The sequence below is a fragment of the Zootoca vivipara genome, chromosome 5, assembly GCF_963506605.1.
Source record: "Zootoca vivipara chromosome 5, rZooViv1.1, whole genome shotgun sequence".
Taxonomy (NCBI): domain Eukaryota; kingdom Metazoa; phylum Chordata; class Lepidosauria; order Squamata; family Lacertidae; genus Zootoca; species Zootoca vivipara.
The window spans coordinates 57964385-57987897 of record NC_083280.1 but is presented as its reverse complement, the minus strand read 5'-3'; the positions used below and the strand labels follow the sequence as shown (position 1 = coordinate 57987897).

Here is a 23513-nt window from a genome sequence, read left to right as displayed (position 1 = left end):
TTGATAAGAAAAAACAGATAAAACCCATAAAGCTTTCATATAATGAATATAATAAAATTATTCTTTTGTTTTGCCCCGACAAATGTTCAAGCTGAGAAAATCTATCCCATTAGTATTAAGATCAGAAAACAGAAGATCAAGTATATTGTCCATTCAGAATCAGTTATATTTTATAGAACAGCGAAGCAGAAGTACCACCAAATGAGATTAATAAAGCTAAAAAGTTACACATTATCACCATTATCAAGATAGAGCCAAGAGCTCACCTATTTCTGCCTTATTATGACTTACTATTGAGAAGTACAGTGGATGCTCGGGTTGCAAACGTGATCCGTGCGGGAGGCACGTTTGCAACCCGCAGCGCCGCATCTGCGCATGTGCGGGTCAAGATTCGGCACTTCTGCGCATGCCCCAAAACCCGGGACTTGCAGGTTCAGCACGGTACGCAACCTGAAAACACAACCTGAAGTGGCCGTAACCCAAGGTATGACTGTAATGGCATTTGTATGCAGGAAAGGTGTTAATCCTATTCCTAGCCTGTCCAAAGTAACTTTTAACAAAAACTGAAAATTATATTCATTCTATGATTATTTCCTAGTAGTACTGCTCTTTCTACCCCAGTTAAAAACAGCTTTTGTTTAATATTTTGTACACTGATCTTAGGCACTTGAATTATCTTAATGGAAGAACCGTCTAAAGCATTCATAACAGAATTCACTTTTGTTGGAAAGTCAGAAGCACTCTAAGTGCTCATTCAAGGCTATTTCAGGTTCAGAAAAGATTTCATATCTAAAGCATACTGATTAATTTCTGCGGCAAAAAAAACACTAAAAAAAACCCTGATTAAACCAGACTACAGAAGTTCTTGAGAAATATTCGTGAAAGCCATGCTAATGTATCATTTGGCTATTTTCTGATCCTCTGAATAAAAAAAAATGTATTTGCTTCACGCAGTAATTTAATTTTACCCTAGGTATTATGGTTCTCCTGGTGCTGAATTCTGACTCAACTAAAACAGATTATTACAATCTGAAATACAATCTTCAAGTCCAGAGCAGCAAATGAAAAAGTTAAGACGATCTTAGTAGATGAACGCTAATTAGATGATATAAAATCACCAATAAATTATGTCTCAATAGGGCATCTACATGCCTAAGAGATTTGAGGATCAGTGTTTAAAGTTCTCAAAGCATGACACAGGTAGGTAGCCGTGTTGGTCTGGATCGAAGTAAAATAAAAAAATTCCTTCAGTAGCACCTTAAAGACCAACTAAGTTTTTATTTTGGTATGAGCTTTCGTGTGCATGCACACTTCTTCTTCTGAAGAAGTGTGCATGCACACGAAAGCTCATACCAAAATAAAAACTTAGTTGGTCTTTAAGGTGCTACTGAAGGAATTTTTTTATTTTAAAGCATGACACAGTAATTCTTGAAGCAAAGCCTGCTTAACTTAGTAAATGCAAACCACAGAGAACAATCCTTAAAGAAAAATTAAAAAGATAAAAAAGGATACTATAAAGATACATAGGTATATAGACAATAAACCAAATTCCCCCTTTGTCCCACAAAGTATGTTTGTTCCTGTTGCTTATCTCATCAACTTTGACTTGGATTGCAATCTACCCTAAGTAGGAGACACTTCTAAAAATGTAGCACAGATAATTCTCAAAGAGTTGTTAGGCTACATCCATATGATCAGCTTGTTGTTGTTTAGTCGTGTCCGACTCTTCGTGACCCCATGGACCATAGCACGCCAGGCACTCCTGTCTTGCACTGCCTCCCGTAGTTTGGTCAAACTCATGTTCGTAGCTTCAAGAACACTGTCCAACCATCTCATCCTCTGTCGTCCCCTTCTCCTAGTGCCCTCAATCTTTCCCAACATCAGGGTCTTTTCCAAGGATTCTTCTCTTCTCATGAGGTGGCCAAAGTATGATCAGCTTAAAGTGTGTCATTATTTCAAGTCACAATTAAAAGGCAATAGAATGATATTCAGCTCACGGACACATTACAGATAAAACAGTATACTGGTAGGGTAAAAGTAAGGGGTTGATCTGCTGCTGTTGCTCCCATTTATTATGTAGATTATGTGAACATCAACAGACAAAATAATAAGCACTTTGCCTGCACAGAGGAGGCTTACAAGGGACATCAAAAGATGATGTGTTGGATGATAGATAGATAGATAGATAGATAGATAGATAGATAGATAGATAGATAGATAGACAGACAGATAGACAGAATTGATAAACTAAAAGTGATCTTCCTTCACACTTTCAGGCAAGGGATGTTTACTTGGCAGAATTGAAGGAAAGGATTCTAATTTGGTATGCAATACAGTGGTACCTTGGGTTAACAGACGCTTCAGGTTACAGACTCCACTAACCCAGAAATAGTACCTCGGGTTAAGAACTTTGCTTCAGGATGAGAACAGAAATCGTGGGGCGGCGGCAGCAGGAGGCCCCTTTAGCTAAAGTGGTACCTCAGGTTAAGAACAGTTTCAGGTTAAGAACGGACCTCCGGAACGAATTAAGTTCTTAACCAGGGGTACCACTGTATTATTTTGGAGGCTAAGCAATGTCATGTGAGAAAGGGGCATGGATGTTGGAGCTGTGGGTTGCTTAGATTTGGGCAAGCAAGGAAGAGCTTGCAAATGTGAGAGCCAGTGGCGCGTGAAATAATTTAGAAGGTGGAATGTTGGGAGGAACTTTGGGACAGGATGATTTAGGGTAGTTTCAGGCACCAATTACTGGTCCCATCTATAATTCCCCTAACCATACTCATTTTTAACTGGATATTTTGGACTATGACACCTAAAAAAGCTGCTGTGTGTGTAATGCACAATGTGTGTGTGGATGCACAATTCAAGTCTAGCTATGTGCTTATTTTCCTGCCATGAGATCCTAAAGAAGAGATCCATGCTGCTTAGAAATGTTAATGATTAAGAGGTATTGGCATATGCAACTACTCACAGGAAAAAACCATGTGCCCAGCTGGAAATTTGACACATGATTTCCCACAGCTCAAGAGGCAAATCACTGTATAGGTTTTTATTTGTATGTATTTTATTACATACATTGCAACACTAACAAAGTAGTTCAACAAAAGAAGAAAACCATTGAGCATTGTCAGTGGTTTTTAAAAGCAGTTTGCCTGTTCACCATGCTTCACATATGCTATCTATATCTCTCACCTATAACATATGCTGGTCTGAAACTGATTGGGAATATTAAATTGTCAGCACCCAACACAAACATGGTGTCCTAGCCTTAACAACTCAGTAGCTCAGGCCACTGAACAGCAAAACACTTGGCCAAACTATACTGGTCTGTAAACAAACATACAAACAAAAAAGCTCTTTAAGCCTGATGTAAGTATATTCAACTCCCTTCTAATGGCATCCATACTCTTTAGCTTGGGTCCTTTCTGATCCTTGAAGCTCACCATTAAGTAACTTAAGCTTAGTCCTATATTCAGTCTGTTAACCAGAGACTTTGTACTGTGTAGATTTAAAGTGACATATATATTTATACTAATATTTCAATATGTAGAAGCAAAAACACAAGCAATGTACCGTTGCTCCAGCTTTGGCACAATTATGTCCAATATATTGAACAATGGGGGTCAGAGGGGAGAGAGAAGTCAACAAAACCCAGTCCAAGCTCCAATCTGACACCACATGTACTATAACCGTAACAAATTTTATTGTAAAGTAAAGTCCACAGTTTATTGTAAAGTCCACAGTTAAGTTTCCCCATTCCATACTTTTGCCTAAAGCCACATGCACCCTGTCTCTCTCATAAAAGAGCCTCTCTGGGTGGTCAGGAAACCTTCTGAATAAGGGCCTTGGGAGCAGGGCTGCTGGAGTGGAGAAAACAACAGGAAACATACCAGTATATACTCGAGTATAAGCCAACCTGAATATAAGCCGAGGCACCTAATTTTACCTCAAAAAACTGGGAAAACCTATTGACTCGAGTATAAGCCGAGGGTGGGAAATGCAGCAGCTACTGGTAAATTTCAAAAATAAAAATAAATACCATCCAATGCCTTTTCCAGCTGTCGGCAGCGGGGTGGGGGGAGAAGCGGCGAGGAAGGATCCCTTCCTCGCCGCTTCTCCCTCCCTGCCGCCTCACACAGAGCAGGCAAAGGACAGGGGTTCGGAGAGTTGCAGCATAGCGCTACTACGAACCCCTGGTCCTGTGCCTTTCTCTGCCGCCGCCTGCCTCACTCGAATATAAGCCAATGGTGGCTTTTTCAGCACATTTTTGGTGCTGAAAAGTAGGCTTATACTCAAGTATATATGGTACTTTCCATGAACTTCCTTTTTAAAGCATTTCGGTTCAATCCAATCCTAAATTTAGGCAATCCCCCTCTCCTCCAGCCCTGAATACTACCCCAAATTGTGCAGGAGGGGACCTCTAACCCTCCAGAGATGCTTTGCATGGAGAAGGGGCAGTGAGAAGAAGGGACGTTTCTTCCACAAACCTCCTTAAGTTAATGTATCTTAGAATCCAGGCTAAAATATATGAGCAACACTTTCTCTTTAAATCTTACAAATACAATTGAAAGATTTCTACGTTAATTTATAAAATCATTCTAAGGAAGCTCTGAAACATATCATGTAAAATAGGATTACTGTTAGATCGAGTTTCCACACTCAGTTTGTATAGGGATCTCACAATGGGGTGACAAATCACAATAGCTTCTTGTTCCTCTATCTCAGATTCTATCACATGAATATGCAATGATAGGAGCAAAGATATACATTAGATTTAAAGGGATTTGCCCCCTTGTGTAATATTTTCCCATTTTTTGTGGGTGAGTGGGGGGGAAGGAGGTTATAAACCACATTAAATTTTCCCTTAGCTATGAGCCATGCTTAAGTTTATTATTGTTTTGCCTTTCCATCATTACTTTTGCTCTCTTGGATCTACACACAGGTGAGGAAACTTGCTATATAATTAACCTACTTCGTGTTACACAAGAATTGCCATTCCAAAATTGTGTGTTGTGTATCTCCTGGCCCAGATTGCTGTGCATTACCATTACTAATTGCCCTTTTGCTATAGCGTGAAATCATGCCTCTTTGTTTTTATAAATTAAATCTGAAATGTATTTTACTAATGTATGTTGATCTCTTAGCTATAATTTCTTCTGAATCTTTTTTCCTTAACTGCAGGGCAGCCAGCAGGCTTTCCACTCCACATACTGCTTACAACTTAGGATGCATATTTTATGAGCTTAACTTTACTTTTATGTGGCAATTTTAAACCTTCAAATGAGTAACAGATTTGAATTTGTTTCTCCCTTGCAATCTTTATGTTTCAAAGTTCTGTTTAGTAACATGATGATCTGTGCCAATTTGACAAGCTTTATCTTTATAATTGGCTGAGCTTCAAGTTTGAGTTACGTTATATGCAGCCATGATTTTGCCTTATAGAGACAAAACATAAGCAAAGAGGTCATTATTTCAAGACGTTTGTGCAAAGCTTAGAAGACGATCTTTTTCAAATACATATAAATCAGATTATGATGCTCATTCATTCAGATAATGCATTCAGAACCCTACAGTGCAGATCCCTTTCATGTGTGTGAAGTTGGTAGCTTAAGAACAGCTAGGCAAGGGCTTTCACCCAGTTGTTTACCCCAAGTAGATGGAACTTCTTAATTTATCCCTCATTAGCTGCAAGCTTACTCTATCATGGTTTTAGAGGTAATTCCCAACAGGTAATTGTGAACCATCCAAGAGGTTGTTGCAGCATACTTTATGATCCAAATCAGAACAGACTGCAGCTACTACAGGGTTAAACTAATTTATCCTGGATCAGGATATTGTTTATTCATTGCAGGGGGTTGGACTAGATGACCCTCTGGGTCTCTTCCAATTCCACAATTCTATGATTCTACGAAATGTCAGAAACACAATGTGTTTAACCCTGTATTGTTTTGCATGTCCCTCTCCCAGGGGGAGTTTTGTACCTTTACCCCAATGTCTCAAAATGTTCTGGTATTGAATGCCGTGCATTGAATGACGATATTCTCTAAAAGAGCAACACAGTTTTCATTTCACAATAAATCTCTTTAGGAGTTAAGAGGCATGATTTCTAAATCTTAAAAATATCCCCAGAGACATAGAGATACCGTACAGTTAGCAGGTGCATGAATTGCCATGTTAGCACAAGGGACTACAGATGCCAAACCCTCAACCCAAACCTAGACCCAGTTAGTGTCAGATTGCAAGTGCACAAAGTAAAATAACATCTTACAACTAAATATTTTGGGGAGAGGGATAGAAGAGGAGTCAGCAGAGAAGGGGCGCATAGCTCAAAGGTCAAATGGCATGCTTTCAATGTAAAAGACCCCAGTTTTAATCCATGGCATCTAAGGTAGTTGTGGGGTAGACTTCTGCCTAAATCTCAGAAGAGCCTTTACCAGTCATTGTAGACTGGGGTAGTCAATATGGCCTGTTTCAGATATTGTGGACTCCAACTCCCATTAGCCCAAGCCTGCATGGTCAAGGATAATGGGAGGTGTAGAAAATACTGACCCAAATGGTCTGATTGTTATGATTCTATGGGGTACCATAGGTCTCACATCATTCTTTAGTTGACACATTTAATGTTTCTTATACATTTCAGTCATCTTCGTAACTATTTTATAATATACTTGTCAATGTGTTCTGTTGAATACTTGTCAATGTGTTCATTTTCTTCAGCCTGTCACACTCACTTTCAATGTTGACTTACCTAAAATCTTTACCTTGGCAACTGATTTTGGTTTTCTTCTTTTCCTTCCACTATTTAGTGTGGAATTAGATTTTAAGCAGCAAGAAGACAAACTACAGCCAGTTCTGAGAAAACTTCATCCTATTGAGGAAACTCAGGTCGCACCTTTGCCTTATTCCCAGGAGAGTTACTCCTCAACTCCCAAGCAAAAATCCAAAACTGAATCAAAAAAGCACGGAAGATGGAAACTCTGGTTTCTTTAACTAACTCCGTAATATATGGAATTTTAAGGCCTTCTTCAAAAAAACAAACACATCCACACGCAAAGTTGTGGAATTTTTAAAAAAGGGATCTTGGTAATCTGAGCAGGTGACTGTCAGCAAGTGTTATTCTGTTCTCACCATATGTACCAAAAAGGCCTTTGTACCTATGAACTAACTTTCAGGAGCAAGGCGTTAAATCACACCTTGCCAACTTTGTATTCAAATTTCACCAGTGTGGGATGTAAAAGAATTTTAAAAACCAGGATAGAAATTTATGTTAGAAACTTAAAACTACTCTCCCCCAAGTCCCTTAACCCACAATCAATTTTTAAAGAAACATTTTAATGTCAAACTGCCATCTTGCTCGCATCTGAGTATATCAATTCAAGTAAGATTTGTTTTGTTTTGTTTTTGTGAAGGCAAAGAGCAAGCCTTTTGGTTCCAAAGGCCTTCATTGTACATCTAATTTTCCAAATATGCTGGGGTTGGGTAGTGCCATTTTCAGCACATAAAATCCTGAGGAAAGCACAATATTTTCAAATGGTCTGAGACCATGAATTATCTTTAAGATGTGACTATGTGTAAACTTGCCTTTATGTGCTGTAGCATTAAGCCAAGTGATTGCATCTCAGTTAAATGCTGGCACCTTTTATTTAGTGTCATTTTCATTGCCAGACCTACTGCTCACTTTATATGGGGAGCAATGAAAAGCCACCCAAAGTCAGGACATGCCTTTAATCACTGAAAAGTTGACAGGGTCAAAGCTAGGGGCTCTAAGCTCTCTTAGATATCATTTTTAAACTGTTGGTACCCAACAGCTAAAATTATATATTCTTGGCACTATATTTTGGGAGGCAGGGGGAGAAGAGGTGGATAACATTAAAGTAACAGATCATTGGCAGCTGCCACAATTTAATACTCTTTTGTAATTCAGTCTTGAAAAACACTATACACTATTGACACACTGTGCCAGAAATTTTATAATGTGTTGTGCTTTTTAAAAGTTCACAAGAGCCTGGCAATTTTATTTAGTTGCGCATTCAAGAAAAACAGCCAACCATCCTGACCTCCATATTTCGTTCAGTATTAACAGATCAAAACCTTGAATGAAAATGTGTAAACATACAACTTTAACATTTAAAATTCACCCTCATCTGCAAACCTTGGGCATGAGCCATCCACTTTCTTTATTACCCACAAATTTCAAGAGGAGGAAGCTGAAAACTAAATTTTCACCAATATCAATACAATAAGGAAGTTCTTAAATTTGGTTTGTGTTGTATCCTGAATTTTACCCATATTTTTAAATCATACCTCAAGAGGAAAGAAGTATGTTATAATGACTTTCCTTGTAAACTTTAGGATTAAGTCAGAATTCTCAGATCCTTTATAATTTTCAACAGGGTACATGCAAGGTATTAGGTATTATGTCTTGAACAGGCATTTTTTCAGTACTGGAAAGCAACAAAAATGGGAAATAATTTTACTGATAGAATTCCACACAAAAAAGGAGAAACAAGTGTTCCACTTACTTCAATCTCAAAGTCATTATTTAAATATTGCCAATTTTACATGGATTTTTAAAAAAAGCAATTTGGTCATTTTTAGGGGGAAGATAAATGTTTCAGTTATTGAGTTATGAAAATGCAGTATGTGATTGTTATGGTCAGCTTCAAACAGTACTTCCTATTTATGCTTTAACGAAAAACTCACACCTTTCTAGTAAAATTCCAAGAGGGCTACAAATCATTGTACATATTCTAAAATATTTTTTTGCGAAAGCTGAAGGATGAGAAAGGCATTTCCATGCCATGAAGGAAAGTGCAATTGTTTTATGTTGGACGGGGGAGAATGAAACAATGTATTTTATAATGTTTTTAATTAAAGTTCAAAACCTGTTTACAAAAGATCCCACCATAAATATTTTAGAATTCCAAATATCTCAGAACATTAAATATATTATTTTTATGAAAACAAAATCCTCAAATATAAGCTTATGTATATTAAACTAAGATGTTTATTATGATACTGCAAACATCTTCACATACAGAGCAGCTCAGTTCCTATGACCATTTATGCATGGTCTTAAAAAGGATCATGGCAATTACCTTGATCCAGAGAAGTGCAAATGGAAATGTCCACACATGTAGAGACTGTTTACTTCTGCTGGCACTATAACCCATAACACACCCCAAAAATGCATTTTAAAATCCCCCCAAATCTAAAATATAGTTTGTCATTCAAGACTGGTAGTTACCTTTCAGTGACAGTAACAGAAGCCCAGCTATATACATTCATCCCCTCACACAACAATAAAGTGGGTCAATAGTCCAAGCTCTACAGTCACTATCTCACAAGTTACAAATGTACTTGCTGAAAACTGCACATGCATATGTGGGCTTTTTTTCCTTCCCCCCCCCCTCCAGCAGCCTTCACTGCCCCTTCACCTCACCCAACCCCACCAACACGAAACCAGATTAGGAATTAAATCAATGCAAAGGTTGTTGGGCTTAAAGATTGTTAGTTGTAAAAAATGCACAACGAAAAAGTGTGCACTCTTCTGGTATGTATGGTAAATATCTGCTGGTTTACAGCCCTTAACAAGTTTTAGGTGTTTTCGTACCCGGGCCAAAATAAGGATAATATACAACTACACATATTTTAAACAAACAGCTCTCTGATATTCTTAGCATTTGATCTGTGTGTTACAGAAATAGCCCATATTCTCATGGGTTTCCATTTACATACAAATCTACAAAAACAGTTTTTGCTTGTTGCCAAGTAACACAAAAGCTACATTATACAGGTATCAAGGTGGAAAAAGAGGTGCTGGGAAACCATTTTGGAGCTGAAAAAAATGAAACTAAATTAAATGTTCTATATACATGAACGGAGTATTTTTGCTAAAACGCTGACAAATTTTAATCCCTACATTTCCTCTATTCAAAAGGTAAAATACATATTCTTGCTCAAAATTACATATTGTGTTATCGTACCATACTATGTAACTTGTAATAAAATGTTCTCTGCAAGTGTGTAAACCGTATCATATTGTATTACATTTAGGATCACTCAGGCACAATTTAGAATTTTATGGAGGGACAATTTAATTCTTAAAAAATTTGTAGCCAAGTACAATACGTGATTGAGATGTGAGATGACGATAGTTCCACTTTATTGAGATCTCTTATAAAACCAGGTAGGACACCCAAAAGTAAGTGTATCTTCATTCTCCAATCTGGCATACTCCATAAGTTGCTGCTGTATTCATTAGCAATATCATGTGGTTACAACCACTGGTTTATTTATAAACACACTTCCATATCATGCTTTGATTCCATTTCATACCAATAAATGCTGCAGTAATTTTATATTACTTGCTATTTTCATACTACAGGGACAATATTTTCTAAGTTTGCATAATTCCCATAAAGCAACATAGTTCTTTGTTTTGGAATTATTGAGAAACAATACATGTAAATATCACTTGTTTTCTTAAAAAAAATATACACCACTGTAAGATACTTTACAGAGTCAGGATAAAATGGAAAAAAATATTAAAATTATAAACACTAAATATATGAATTGTTTGCTTTTATTTTTGCTTCCAAAAACTTCTGTACAACAAATTACTGGCTGTGCTGTCTCTATTTCCCCCAGCAACATTTCATTGCTATATCAAGTTTTCTAAATCCAACAGATTAATGTTTCATGAGCAATTTAAAATTCAACTAGTGGTACCTTTACTTATAAATTTAATGCGTTCCGAACGCACATTTGTAAGTCGAAAAAAATTGTAAGTCGAAGCAACCCTATTTAAAACTGCATAATTAGAAAAAATCCTATCTAAACCGCATCCAAGATGGCGGACGGAGCTCCATTCGTAAGTAGAAACATTCGTAAGTAGAGTTATTCGTAAGTAGAGGTACCACTGTAGTTGTTAAGATAGCATTAGCCCAACTGCACCTCTGCAACAGTACCAAGCTCCTTCTCTGTAAACTTAGTAATGATCATTGCCACTAACAGCATCATAAAGGCACAGTATTCACTGCGTTAGAAGGAAGCAATGGGCTTTCAACATTTCTCAGCATTATTTCCATATCAATAAAGTATGAGTGTACACACTATTTAAATTAATGTGGACTCTCTTGAAATATACTCCCCAATTCTTTTGGCTGAATGCAGCCTGTTAAGTTTGGTAGTTTTTTTTTTTTTTTTTTTGTATGAAAGTACAGGTACTTTTAAGCATACTTGAAATGCTCACATTCTGCAACAGATGAAGAGTCTCACAACCCCATTTTTTCCTGCTGCTGGAGTCCTCCTTTTTCTCTTTGGTTGCTCTTAACACTACAGATTTGACCACATTGTCCCATGGTAGCCTACTAGGAAGGAGACTGGTCTCTTGCAGCTTCACCGAGCATTTTATTGGTTGTGGCATCCAGTCCTAGAACCAAGGAGAGCCCTCAGCTGAAGGAAACCTAAGCCCAGGTCAGGTCCAAGTTCTCCATCATCAAGACCCCCAAAAAACTGATAGATTGGTAGTGTGGGGACTAATAAGATACTAATAAATTTAGAAGACAAACGTGAAGAAGACATGCTAAAAGTACTAGAGATTATAGCGACAGATTCACAATGAAGATTTTTCCAAAGGATATTACTTAGATAAGAACAAAATACAGTGGTACCTCGGTTTAAGTACACAATTGGTTTCGGAAGTCTGTACTTAACCTGAAGTGAACTTCCCCATTGAAAGTAATGGAAAGTGGATTAATCCGTTCCAGACAGGTCCGCAGAGTACTCAACCTGAAGCGTACTTAACCCGAAGTATGAGTGTAATTGGTTCTGGAAGTCTGTACTTAATCTGAAGCGTACTTAACCTGAAGCGAACTTTCCCATTGAAAGTAATGGAAAGTGGATTAATCTGTTACAGGCGGGTCCGCGGAGTACTTAAACTGAAAGTACTCAAACTGAAGCGTACTTAAACCGAGGTATGACTGTACACTGATCACAGAAGGGGGGGGACCACACACAAACATTATCAGGTTACATTTTAGACAAGAGCCTCTGAGCTGTAAAATCAAAAGGGTGAGTGGCTGTGAAATCCATTAAGCATTGGGAGTATAAGTAAAAACTAGATGGGAACCAACCTGCAAATGTTTTCAATGACGGAATAGAGTTTTGAGTTGGGATTTGACTAGATGAATTATGGTACCATCCCAATTTAGACCCTATAATTTATTGTCCTGGTAGAAGTTACACAATAAATTAAGAAAAAAATGGCTGTCTTTTAACCTGCAGTAGCTGATAAGCTATGTAAATGGACTTTCAATCATTAATAACATTACATTGATTAAAGAACAGACCTTTTCCTTCAAAATCAGTGTAAAAGCATGCATAAGCAAATTATATCAAAACAAATCTTGAAAGGCTTGCTGTCTTGTACAAATCAGCTAACAATGTATTTTTACCATCATTTTGATATGCACATACAATCACAGAGCTGAAAGGAATCTGGGAAGTCACTAGACCAACACTTTATCAGTGCAGGGACCGGCTGTATAAAATACCTCCAGCAAAGGAGAGCACATCCTGAGATAGTCTGTTGCATTGTTGAACAGTTCTTCCCAGTAGGAAATTCCCCCTAATGTTTAGCCAGAATCTGCTTCCCTGCGATTTCTACTCATTGGTTATAGCCCTACAATCTGGAACAACCAAGAACAAGGCTGCTTTATCTTCTGCACAATGCTTCAAATATTTCAAGACTACTTCAAATACTTCCAAGACTTCCTCTTCTCCAAGTTAAATATATCCAATTGTAACAACCCTTCCTGATAAAACTTGGCTCTGGAACCCCACCATCCTGATTGGCATCTTCTGGATATGTTCCAGTTGGTCAATGTGATGCCAGAACTCAACACACATGGACTGATCAGTACTTCTCATGATCTGGACAATATGTTTCTGTTAATGCAACCTAAAATTTTGGGAAGAGCATAGCTCAGTGGGTGCAGCATCTGTTTTGCATGTAAAAGGACCCAGTTTCAATCCCTGGCATCTCCAGGTAGAGATAGGAATGTCCCATCTGAAACCCTGAAGTGCTACTGATGGTCAGTATAGAAAATACTAAGTTAATGGATCAATAGTCTGGCTACCTACATATAAGGCAGATTCCTATGTTCTATGGTTCATGTTCTGCTTATGATCAAATAAGATACCTAAAAGCTTTCCACATCTATTGCTGCCAAGCCAGCCCCATTCCCTCTGCATCTTATATTTCTGCCTTTGATTCCTGATACTTGAACACAGGACTTTACATTTATCTCTGCTGAATTTAATCTTGTTGGTTTCATCATTATTTTCAATATTGACAACATCTTTTATGGTATTTAGGTGCCCCTCCCAGCTTTTGTCAAATTTGATAAGCATCCTTCCACTCCCCTCATCCCAGTCATTAAAAAAAAGTATGGATAGCATAGAGTCTAAGACAGAGTTCTGCAGACCTCCCTCCAAGATGACATAGAGTCATTAAACAAACATTTGCTGGGTACTGTTGTTTAATCATTTGTGGATCTATCTAGCAACAGTATCACACATTTTATGAGTTTGTCAACAAGGCTATCATGGGAAGCTGTTAAATGCTCTTCTGAAATCAAGATATACTATGTCCACAACATTCCCATGATCTACCAAACTAGTAACACAAACACACACACACACTCTCTCTATATATATACCGTATATAAGATTTGTTTGTCATGACTAATTTTTTATAAAGCCATGCTGGTTCCTGGCTATCAGCACATTCTTTTCTGGCTGTGTTCAAGAGAAAAGACGAGTACAAAAAAATATGCATATATGCAGCAAATGGCTAAAGATGCTATGCAGAAAAGGGGAGGGGGACAAATATAGCCAATACAATATTTAGCATAAGTAATTTTGCCTGTAAATTAGAAAAAGCATTTAGGACTGTAGACTCTGAATTTATGTTCATTCTTGAGGCTATAACTTCACAAGGCTCAATTAAAAACTGATTAAATGAACAGACTGAGACTACATCCCAACTAATAGAGATCCGAATTATTATATTTATATTATTATATTATATTCCAGTAGCACATTAGAGACCAACTAAGTTTGTCATTGGTATGAGCTTTTGTGTGCATGCACACTTCTTCAGACACACTGAAACAGAAGTCACCAGACCATCATTATATATAGTGAGAGGGTGGGGAGGGGTATTACTCAGAAGGGTGGTGGGAATGGGTGATTGGCTGATAGGTGTGGTAAACCTGTGGACGACTGTTAACGACTGCAATTGGTCTTACAAGAAAAAGCAAGGGGTGAGATGGCTAAAAATAGCTTTATCATGTATAATGAGATAAGAATCCAATGTCTCTATTCAGACCAGGTCTCTCAATGGTTTTAAGTTTGGTAATAAGTTGCAATTCAGCAACTTCTCTTTCCAGCCTATTTCTGAAATTATTTTGTAATAAGACAGCTACTTTGTGATTTTATTTCATTTCAGGTTCCAAGTAAGTGTTTTTAAAGCTTGTTTTCCATAACTTTCATTTTAACAGAAAATAAATATAAACAAATAGAAGGGCATATCCAGCAGTCCATCATGGCTGGTTTATACAGCATCAATACTGTGCAATTAGAATAAATTTCTATTCCACTTAATAGTTTTAACATGTGATAAACCAATTTGCCTTCCATTGTCAGTTCCCTCATTCATAGCACTAGGATGCAATGGTTTGAACAATTACACAAGTATCATCATCAATTTATCACAAAAAAGCTGCAATCATCTGTGAATGAAAACTTATCAGAAAGCACCCTTGCAATACCGTTTCTCCGAAAATAAGATGTAGCCCTAAAATAAGCTGTAGCAGGATTTTAAGCATTCAAGGAATATAAGTCATACCCCGAAAATAAGACATAGTGATAGGCGCAGCAGCAATGCCGGCCGCGGCAGGAGGAGGAAAAAAATAAGACATCCCCTGAAAATAAGCCATAGTGTGTTTTTTTGAGGAAAAATAAATATAAGACGGTGTCTTCTTTTCAGAGAAACACGGTATGTTGAACACATTTCTGTCAAGATTTTGCAACAAAATTCGCTGAAGACATTGTGTGCACAAGTGCCTTCCTCTTCATCTTGCTTCTTCCTCCGTGTGCTATCCTTAAAACCTTACAAAACCAATTTTCTACTCCTTTTTGTAACTTTATAGCCCTTATGTTTTCCAAGGAATAATGTGATGGTAAATACTGAATTTTGTGGGTTGAATATTCTGCCCATTTATTTGGATCTTTCCCCTCCGCCCTTTTAACATCACCTCTCAATTTGCACAACAGTAAGGTTAAAAGGCACAATGGTTAATAATTTAACAATTCTTAACAAATCATTTGAATTATGCATGTCTTTTTGAATAAGTAAATGCTACATGCACCACTTCTAGGATCAAACTTTCTGTATCTGGAGGAGCAAATAGCACCATTCAGACTACACTGTTCTAAGTGTGTTTTAATTCTTAAGGACAACTTTGGATTTTAGAAGTAGCAGAAAACGGAACTTCCAGTCTCTTACCTTTCTCATTTTTGTTCTCCCACTTTAATAGTGAAGATCAGTTCGTATACTCAAGTGGGGAGCCCCTGCTGTACCTGGCCATGGCCCACTCCTTGTCCAACATCACGTAGCATATTGTCACACAATGGGAATTTTCTCCAAGGAGGCAATGATGGCCACCAACCTGGATGGCTTTTTAAAAAGGACTAGACAAATTCATGGAGGAGAGTGCCATCAATGGCTACTATGGTTATGCGCTACCTCCATAGCTGGAGGTAGTAAACCAGTTGCTGGAAATCTTGTGAGGCAAGAGTACTCTTGTGCTCATGTTCTGCTCCCTGGTTTCCCACAGGCATCTGACTGGCCACTGTGGAACAGGATGCTGGACTAGATGGGTCATTGGCCTGATCCAGCACATTCTTACCGGTATGTTCTTATTATGGAGCAGCACAGGGTTTGGGGAGGACCAGAATTTCCTGAATCCAACTTGAAGCAGGTGGAACATCCAGTCTGGTCATAGAAAAGATTTCCCAAAGTTCTAAATGCTCTAGATGTAGATTAAGAATTCAACTATGAAAAAGCAAGCTCATAGAATGTTTTGCTTCTTAATTAAATATTTGGGGAGGTGTTTGTTTGTTATGTTCTATATTTTGTGTTTCCATGTTGAAAGCTGCACTGTGATGTTCAGATGAAGGGCGGTGTATAAATTTAATAAATAATAATTATCAGACTCAGCCGTCATCTCACATGTGGTGTCGTGATTGAGCACAAGCTTTCAAGAGATTGCCTGGACCCATCTATACCTATGAGCTTGTTCACCCTAGTGACTGAATCTCATTTTTGACTCATACACAATACCTATGCCTATGAAAGGTTTTGTCACTTTAAGCTCTCTACAACATACCTCAAGATTCTATTGTTTCTCATTTCTAAAGATTACCTTGAAATACAGGGAATACCCAGCCTCATCTTTTGAATAGTATGCTTCTAGCTGATTAATTTCGTTTTGTTATGAAGAATGTTCACAGGACAAAGTACTAACCCTGATGTGAAGACACCATCAAGTCTGGGCTTCTATAGCATTACATTTCTAATTGTTTCCAGGTGTATAATTTGTTGCCCTAGTTGTCACAGGACTGGAATTATGAGGGCTTTCACTGGAAAAAGGGAATGCCTGACAATGGGAGTGAAAATAATAGTGTCAGCTGTGAATTTAAAATAAGGCAATGATTATTCTGAAAATGCATCTCACCAGTATCACTTTGAAGTATATATCTGATGTTATCCTACAGCTTTGCATAGAGTTTACTTTTCCACAGATACGTTAACATTGTGATCCTATACATATATACTCAAAAAAAGAGACTTCACTGAGTTCAGTCTGGCTTAATTCCCAGGTGAGCATATATAGAAATGCAAGGCCTATTTGTTAGTAAATAGTTGCCAGGTCAAAGTTTCAGGTGGCCTTTTATGGGTGTGATCCAATGCAGACTTTTCTAGGAGTAAACCCTACTGAACTTGAGAGTAATCCCCAATTGGCATTGTGCTATAAACCGAGCTTCCTCCTCCTTAGCCATGTTAAGAACTGTAGAAGAATTTTAAATAAAAGATCAGATGCAAAACATGACTTCTCCTTATTCATTTTTCTATATTTGAATTTTCTTGAGACTGCACATGGTGAATCACATTTGTGTAGAGGTACTATTCTAGCTACTGTGGATTTAGACTTCAGTTTCATAACCATTTTCACTGCATTACGCTGTACCAGTTTAGGGTCTAATCCAAATTCGGTGATGACCCCCCTCCAAAATGGAAAAAAAGAGAAAAGAAAAAAAACACTTTAAAATTTTTAACACATAAAGTTCAATCTGTCATTGATGCATGAAAGGTAAGATGATGTAAAATGAAGTACATTCGCAGTGCAATTTTACTACTTTATTGACACTATAAAAGTGAATCATGTTCGGTTGACTGGAATGAGTTCTCTCAGAAATGGTAAGTGTCCCTTTAAAAATTCTTGGTACTGGCAGCGTTCATTAAATAATTATAGTATGTTCAAATGCAATGCTTTTATAATGCCATGTTCATGTTCAGAGTATTCATTTTTAATACAATGTACTTGTTTGGCCAGCATTCAAATATAAATTTATGGATTTCAGACAATAAAAGAAAAAGACTGTGAAAACCATCAAATTTTCAGAATAGATCATTTAAGACAGTCAAGTTACTACAAGGCCACATAATATATTGCTCCCCTATGGCTACAAATAATAGGATGTGGGGAACAAGCTAAAAAGCAAATATTAATAATAATAATAATAATAATAATAATAATAATAATAATAATAATAATAATAAACTACCATTTAAATACTTTATCCGCAGTAACGTTTTGTCTTTGCTGTATTGATTAGTACATGTCCCCTTACTGGCATCTCCAAAGAGGAAAACATCCAAATAATGCATTTCATTTAAGTAAACAGGTTTTCATGAGTTGCCTTTCCTAGGCTTAAGGAAGTTTACTTCAAAATGAATGAAAATAATATAAAACTATATTTATAAAATAAAGCTATGACAAACCAACAAAAATATAGCAACTAAAAAAAATTGAGAACAGTCCCTCATCAGACCAGCCTCAAAATGCCACCTATAATACTGAAGTCAGAAGATATCCTTTCTTTAAAGTACATTCATAAATCTATGATTCTATACTTAATAAAATGTCAGACCAACATTTAGTGAAACTGGGCTCAAATTGTGACTGTAGCACTATCTCAGGGTACTTCTGATTGTAAGATACTCAATGTATTTTTGCTGATTATGTCAAAGCAAAATTGTTTATATACTGGAAGGGCACGTCCTCAGTTTGTCACGCTAAAATTAAAATTAGCGTGCTGAGGGCCTTCTGGCGGTTCCCTCGTTGCGAGAAGCCAAGTTGCAGGGAACCAGGCAGAGGGCCTTCTCGGTAGTGGTACCCGCCCTGTGGAACGTCCTCCCATCAGATGTCGAGAAAAACAGCTACCAGATTTTTAAAAGACATCTGAAGGCAGCCCTGTTTAGGGATGCTTTTAATGTTTAATCGATTATTTTATTTTATTTTTTCTGTTGGAAGCCGCCCAGAGTGGCTGGGGAAACCCAGCCAGATGGGCGGGGTATAATTATTATTATTATTATTATTATTATTATTATTATTATTATTAATTACAGGACCTACAGAACAGAGAACTTTCTGCTCACCACCTCAAGAGGTCATCATTCCAGAGACTCAAAAGACTGCAGGAAAAGCCTTGCTCCCTGCTGCTGATAACTTTACCTGATAGAGTGCAAATATACATGAAGGAGAAACTTAACTGGAATATCTTAAAGGGCATAGAAGTGTGACTGCTGCAGCAGTGCTTGAGCATTTGTTGGGAAACAAGCCATCCCTGTATTTGTCAGCTGTGGCATCTGCACTAGCTATAGATTCCAGGTCCTTTTCAAGGTCATCTCCACATAAAGTATATTACACGGATCAATCCTTGAAATTACAAAAGCATATATAAGTGGTGGCAAGGTCTCTCTCTGCTCCAAAAAGGGTCAAGCCTCCATAATAAAAGCAGCTGATATGGACATATCTTGGCCAGTGCTGGTTTCAGCTTTCCAGGACAAAGCAGACAAATACTGCTTCTCCTAGAGCAAGCCTAACTCCTGCTCCAAGAGTTCTACTAACCAACACTGCCTCCATTATATCTAGCATGGATTCAACTTGTTGTTTTAACCTCAGTCACTTCTCCCCAGCCATCAGAAATTGGTTAAGGACTAAAATAGCTGCTCTAGTTGCTTATAAATAAGCAGTAAGTATGGACCATCCAGTTAATCATTAAAGCATTTTAGTGTATATCCGGGCATATTTAGACCACTGAAATGAGCTTAAGATTTTGTCATTTAAAGAGAAATCCAGCTGAAGTGAGAGACATCTTCTGTCATGAGTAACACAACAGAATGTCTTAGACAGAACATCTTTGTCTATTAGATCATACTTCTATAAATGATCTACTTTAAAACTGTAAACTACAGTTTACAGCAACAGCACAAGGGAAATGTAAAACTCCACACACACACTGTCAAAGATATCAATTCTATACCTTAAATGGGAAATCTTCACTGAAATTAACTGGCCTGGTTCATAATCACAACAAGGATCTTGCATAAACGTTGTCAGTACTCCACAGAAGAGATGTCCAATGGATTATGCACTTTTGTGAATAGAAACTGCCATAGTATTTTTAGAAGTTTGCCAATAGGCACTTACTATGAGTTCTGAATCACGTCCCATTGATATGACTGTTCTGTTTACTGTCCTCAGTAGCTTCTCCATAATAATCTGTACATGTCGCTGTGTCGGTCCCTATAAACCAAAGCAGAGCAGGAAATGTAAGGAAATCATTGAAAAACCAACCTAAGGCTACTCCAGAAGTTTGCTATAAAAACTGTGTACCCTTAAAGCAGCAATTGTGAATACCTTGCGCTTTTATCCTCAGTATGAATCAGTGTCAAATAATTTAGATAAAGAACTAATTTGAATTGTTGAGTTACTGTTCACTATGGGAAGTCCAGTAAAACTTTTCAACACTGTTGTAAAGACAAACTGATTACGGTTGTGTACAAGGCCTTGCATCTAAAGCAGGCATAGGCAAACTCGGCCCTCCAGATGTTTTGGGACTACAACTCCCATTGTCCCTAGCTAACAGGACCAGTGGTCAAGGATGATGGGAGTTGTAGTCCCAAAATATCTGGAGGGCCGAGTTTACCTAAGCCTGATCTAAAGCATTTTACTTCCCCCAAAGAAATCTGAGAATTGTAGTTTACCACTCACAGTGCTACAATTCCCATCGCCCTTAAACTACAGTTCTCAGATTTTGGGAGGAGGAAGCAATATGCTTTTGAGAAAGTCTTGTACAGTACTTAAAATGTGTGGCATGTATGCAGCCTTAGACTGGGGGGAACAAACTGGCACAGAAGAAAAGGGGAAAGCACGCATACCTAGATACACAGCAAGCACAACTTTGTGCTCGTCTCCATTCCACTTTTTTTAGCTGAAATCTTTAATCTCTAACAATCAATCCTATGCTCCAGCTTCTCCTTTCAATGCCATGGTTTGGCATTCCATGGTAGAGCCCAACATAAATGATAAGTTGCATTTTGCTCATTTCATTACAAAAGAATGTAAGGGCCCGCAATCTAGTCCAGCATCCTGTTCTCACAGTGGCCAATCAGATGCCTATGGGAAAAACTTGATCAGGATTAGAGCACAAGAGCTCTCTCCCCTCTTGTGGTTTGCAGCAACATTTTCAACTATCTTTAAGCTTGGAGAAGTCCCCTGGTCTACACAACTACTTGAGGGGCTTTGGGTTCTTCCTGGACTTTGTGTGCAGTCCAGGAAGATCCTTGCCATATCAAATATGCCATGCCAGCTAAGTAGTGTGACTCTCAACCATTACATACCACAAAGCAAATCAGTCAGAATTACTTTGAAAAGAGAAAAGCCACTGTTTGTTGCATGAATACAACAAAAGGCCCCTCTGTCCTATATAGTCAAATAGATTATTTCTTCTGTACATCCATGTACAGCTCCTCTTTCTGAAACACACATTTTAACAGCTTGGCCACAAATTATTACATTTCCAACAAAGGAAACATAATGTAAGGGTTGCCTCTTCACATGTCTTTCTCCTCCCATTGTTTAAGAAGGCACAGAATTAGCTTCATTGGCCATAATAACAACTTCTTTTATCCTGCCCCTTTCCTCCCTGCTCTTGATAATTAAACCTTCAGCCAATAAATACCCTCCACCATTTCCCAAAAGAATCCCTCCGAAGTGTCTCAATTCAGCCAACTCATCTTTTACTTTCTTTGACTTCTAAACAGGTATCACTGACAGCTTCCTAATCAGAAGGCCCTCAACTTTGCTATCTCAGCAGGTAAGAAAAACAGCAAGGTAATTGCTTGTACCCACAAAGCATACCTCAGTTCAACTTTCCTTTTGGGGAGGGAGCAGGGGATCAAGTCCTGCTGCTGGACTGTGTTCATCAAGGCCACATTTAGCCCAGAATGCTAGAATATGATCAGACTGAGCAGTATCACAGGGCAGCTTGAACATATTGAACGGTACGGAGTAGATTTAAGACAACTGTCCCCTAACCTTTATGAGCTAGTGAGCCAATAAGATACATATAAAACTTCCAATAGTCTTCTCATAAAACATTGCATAATGGGAATTTTGGAACAATGGAAGAAATATAACACAATAAAAAAACTCACCAACAGTCACACCCGTGGACCTACATACTGTATTTAACTATTTAAAAATCCCAACCCTGTAAACTATATGCCATATCCTACTGATTAAGTGACTCAGAACATTCCATGTTACTGTTATGCTTAATTCAAAGGGAAATCATCCTTAGGTCATAGTTCTCAAAGAGCACTGCTGTTCCCATTGTTTTCACTTGGCTGTTTGAACAGGCATCTATGCTAAACAAATTGTTTTAAGATGGCAACATGGAGTTTTGCTGTGCATTATAAATTCCTGATAAATAATTCACACTATCCATCCAGCATTCTGAGTTTCACTGTATGTTAAAATAATGCTTGTGGCTAAGAAATTTTGTTTTTATTTTCCAACAGCTATCCCTTTTCGAATGTGAAGTCAAAGCGTGGACAGACATCCTATAGTGAGACTTCAAAATGAGCACACACAGAGTTCAAACAAACCTATTTGCTGATAAAACAAAATTAAAGCCATCTTCAGAAGACTGTATACACAAAGCACTAAAGGCCTCATCTTGCAGTGCAGCATGGATATAATGCAGCAGTCCACACTGCAAAGTTATTCATTCCTACACTGACAGAAACTGGGAATGAAGTCAAGAAGCAAGCTCAACTCCTGGGCATTGTTTTATTAGATGAGGTTCTTATTGAGTTTTCTTTTTATGCCTCTTAGGAATGCAAATGTGTCAGGGATGACAGTGTGAAAGCAAGCAAGTGTCTATCCAGCACTTAAACTGAGCTGGGATGCAAGGAAGCTGTGCGGTTAGACCACTGAGCAAAGAAGCAGGTACTATTTGTAAGAGCCCAGTCTGTATCTGGGCGACGAACTGGTCAAACTGAGGAGACCAGAGCCAAAAGCTTTATAGGACCAGGTGAAACTAGTCTTAGCATCACCTGACTCCTACCAAGACAGTAGTTTAAATATTGTTTGTTAGCAGTCTTCAGGGGTGGTGTTTAAATGCAGCAGAGAAGCCCCACAGAGCCCTCCTTTTGCAAAGTGCCACAGCAGCACAGAGAATTAAAGTGCTTGAATCCCACTTACCAGCTCCAGATCTCCTACCTACTGATAAATTGTGTGATGTATAAAATAATAAAAATGAAATACTTGTCACAATGCCAACTTTTAGCTTTCCCCCTTCTAAAATGGAACCCTAAGGCAAGAAGAAGCTCTACTTCTTTTAGCCTTATGCCCACTCACAGCAGTATAGAAAACTTTCAAGATTTCAGTATTAAATATACACACTTAATTACTAACCACATCTTTCCTGTAAAGAACTTCCAGGATGTTGCTGACCAATTGGCAACAGGCTTCCAGGTCTTCCTGTCGTTCCAAATGGTACTTCAGCTGATCTGTCATCATTGGCAGCAAAATCTCTCTACAGTCTGCATATTGAACAGGGAAAAAGTAATTAAGTACTGTACTTAACCTTGAAAACACAAAGCTTATGACAAATTTCCAAACTGAAGCCAAACGTATTTAAAGTGCACGATCCAGGCAATGTCTGGTGAGTAGTCTCTTTCATAGTTATATATTTGTGTTTCAAGCTGCAAAGCCATTTTTACTTCATTTTGAGTAAATAAATATCCTAGGTCATATTAAATTATCATTGCTAATTCCCCTAAATGCTCATGTGATATTGTGTGTGTTTTTCAA

At 37.9% G+C, this 23513-nt stretch overlaps 2 protein-coding genes across 4 annotated transcripts in view; one reads left to right on the top strand and one right to left on the bottom strand.

Annotated features, from left to right (window-relative positions):
- The window catches only part of INSYN2A (inhibitory synaptic factor 2A), a 56064-nt gene extending 47498 nt beyond the window's left edge, over positions 1–8566 (top strand). Inside the window, exon 6 of the mRNA XM_035138569.2 lies at positions 6804–8566. Coding sequence (XP_034994460.1) covers positions 6804–6987 — 184 coding nt within the window. The 3' untranslated portion in view covers positions 6988–8566. The remainder of the gene's footprint in view (positions 1–6803) is intronic.
- Positions 1–23513, bottom strand: part of DOCK1 (dedicator of cytokinesis 1) — a 362095-nt gene that overhangs the window by 234871 nt on the left and 103711 nt on the right. For all 3 annotated transcript variants that reach the window (XM_035138565.2, XM_035138566.2, XM_035138567.2), the window contains 2 exons: positions 23115–23242; positions 19842–19937 (listed from right to left, as the gene is read on the bottom strand). In XM_035138565.2, coding sequence (XP_034994456.1) covers positions 19842–19937; positions 23115–23242 — 224 coding nt within the window. The remainder of the gene's footprint in view (positions 1–19841; positions 19938–23114; positions 23243–23513) is intronic.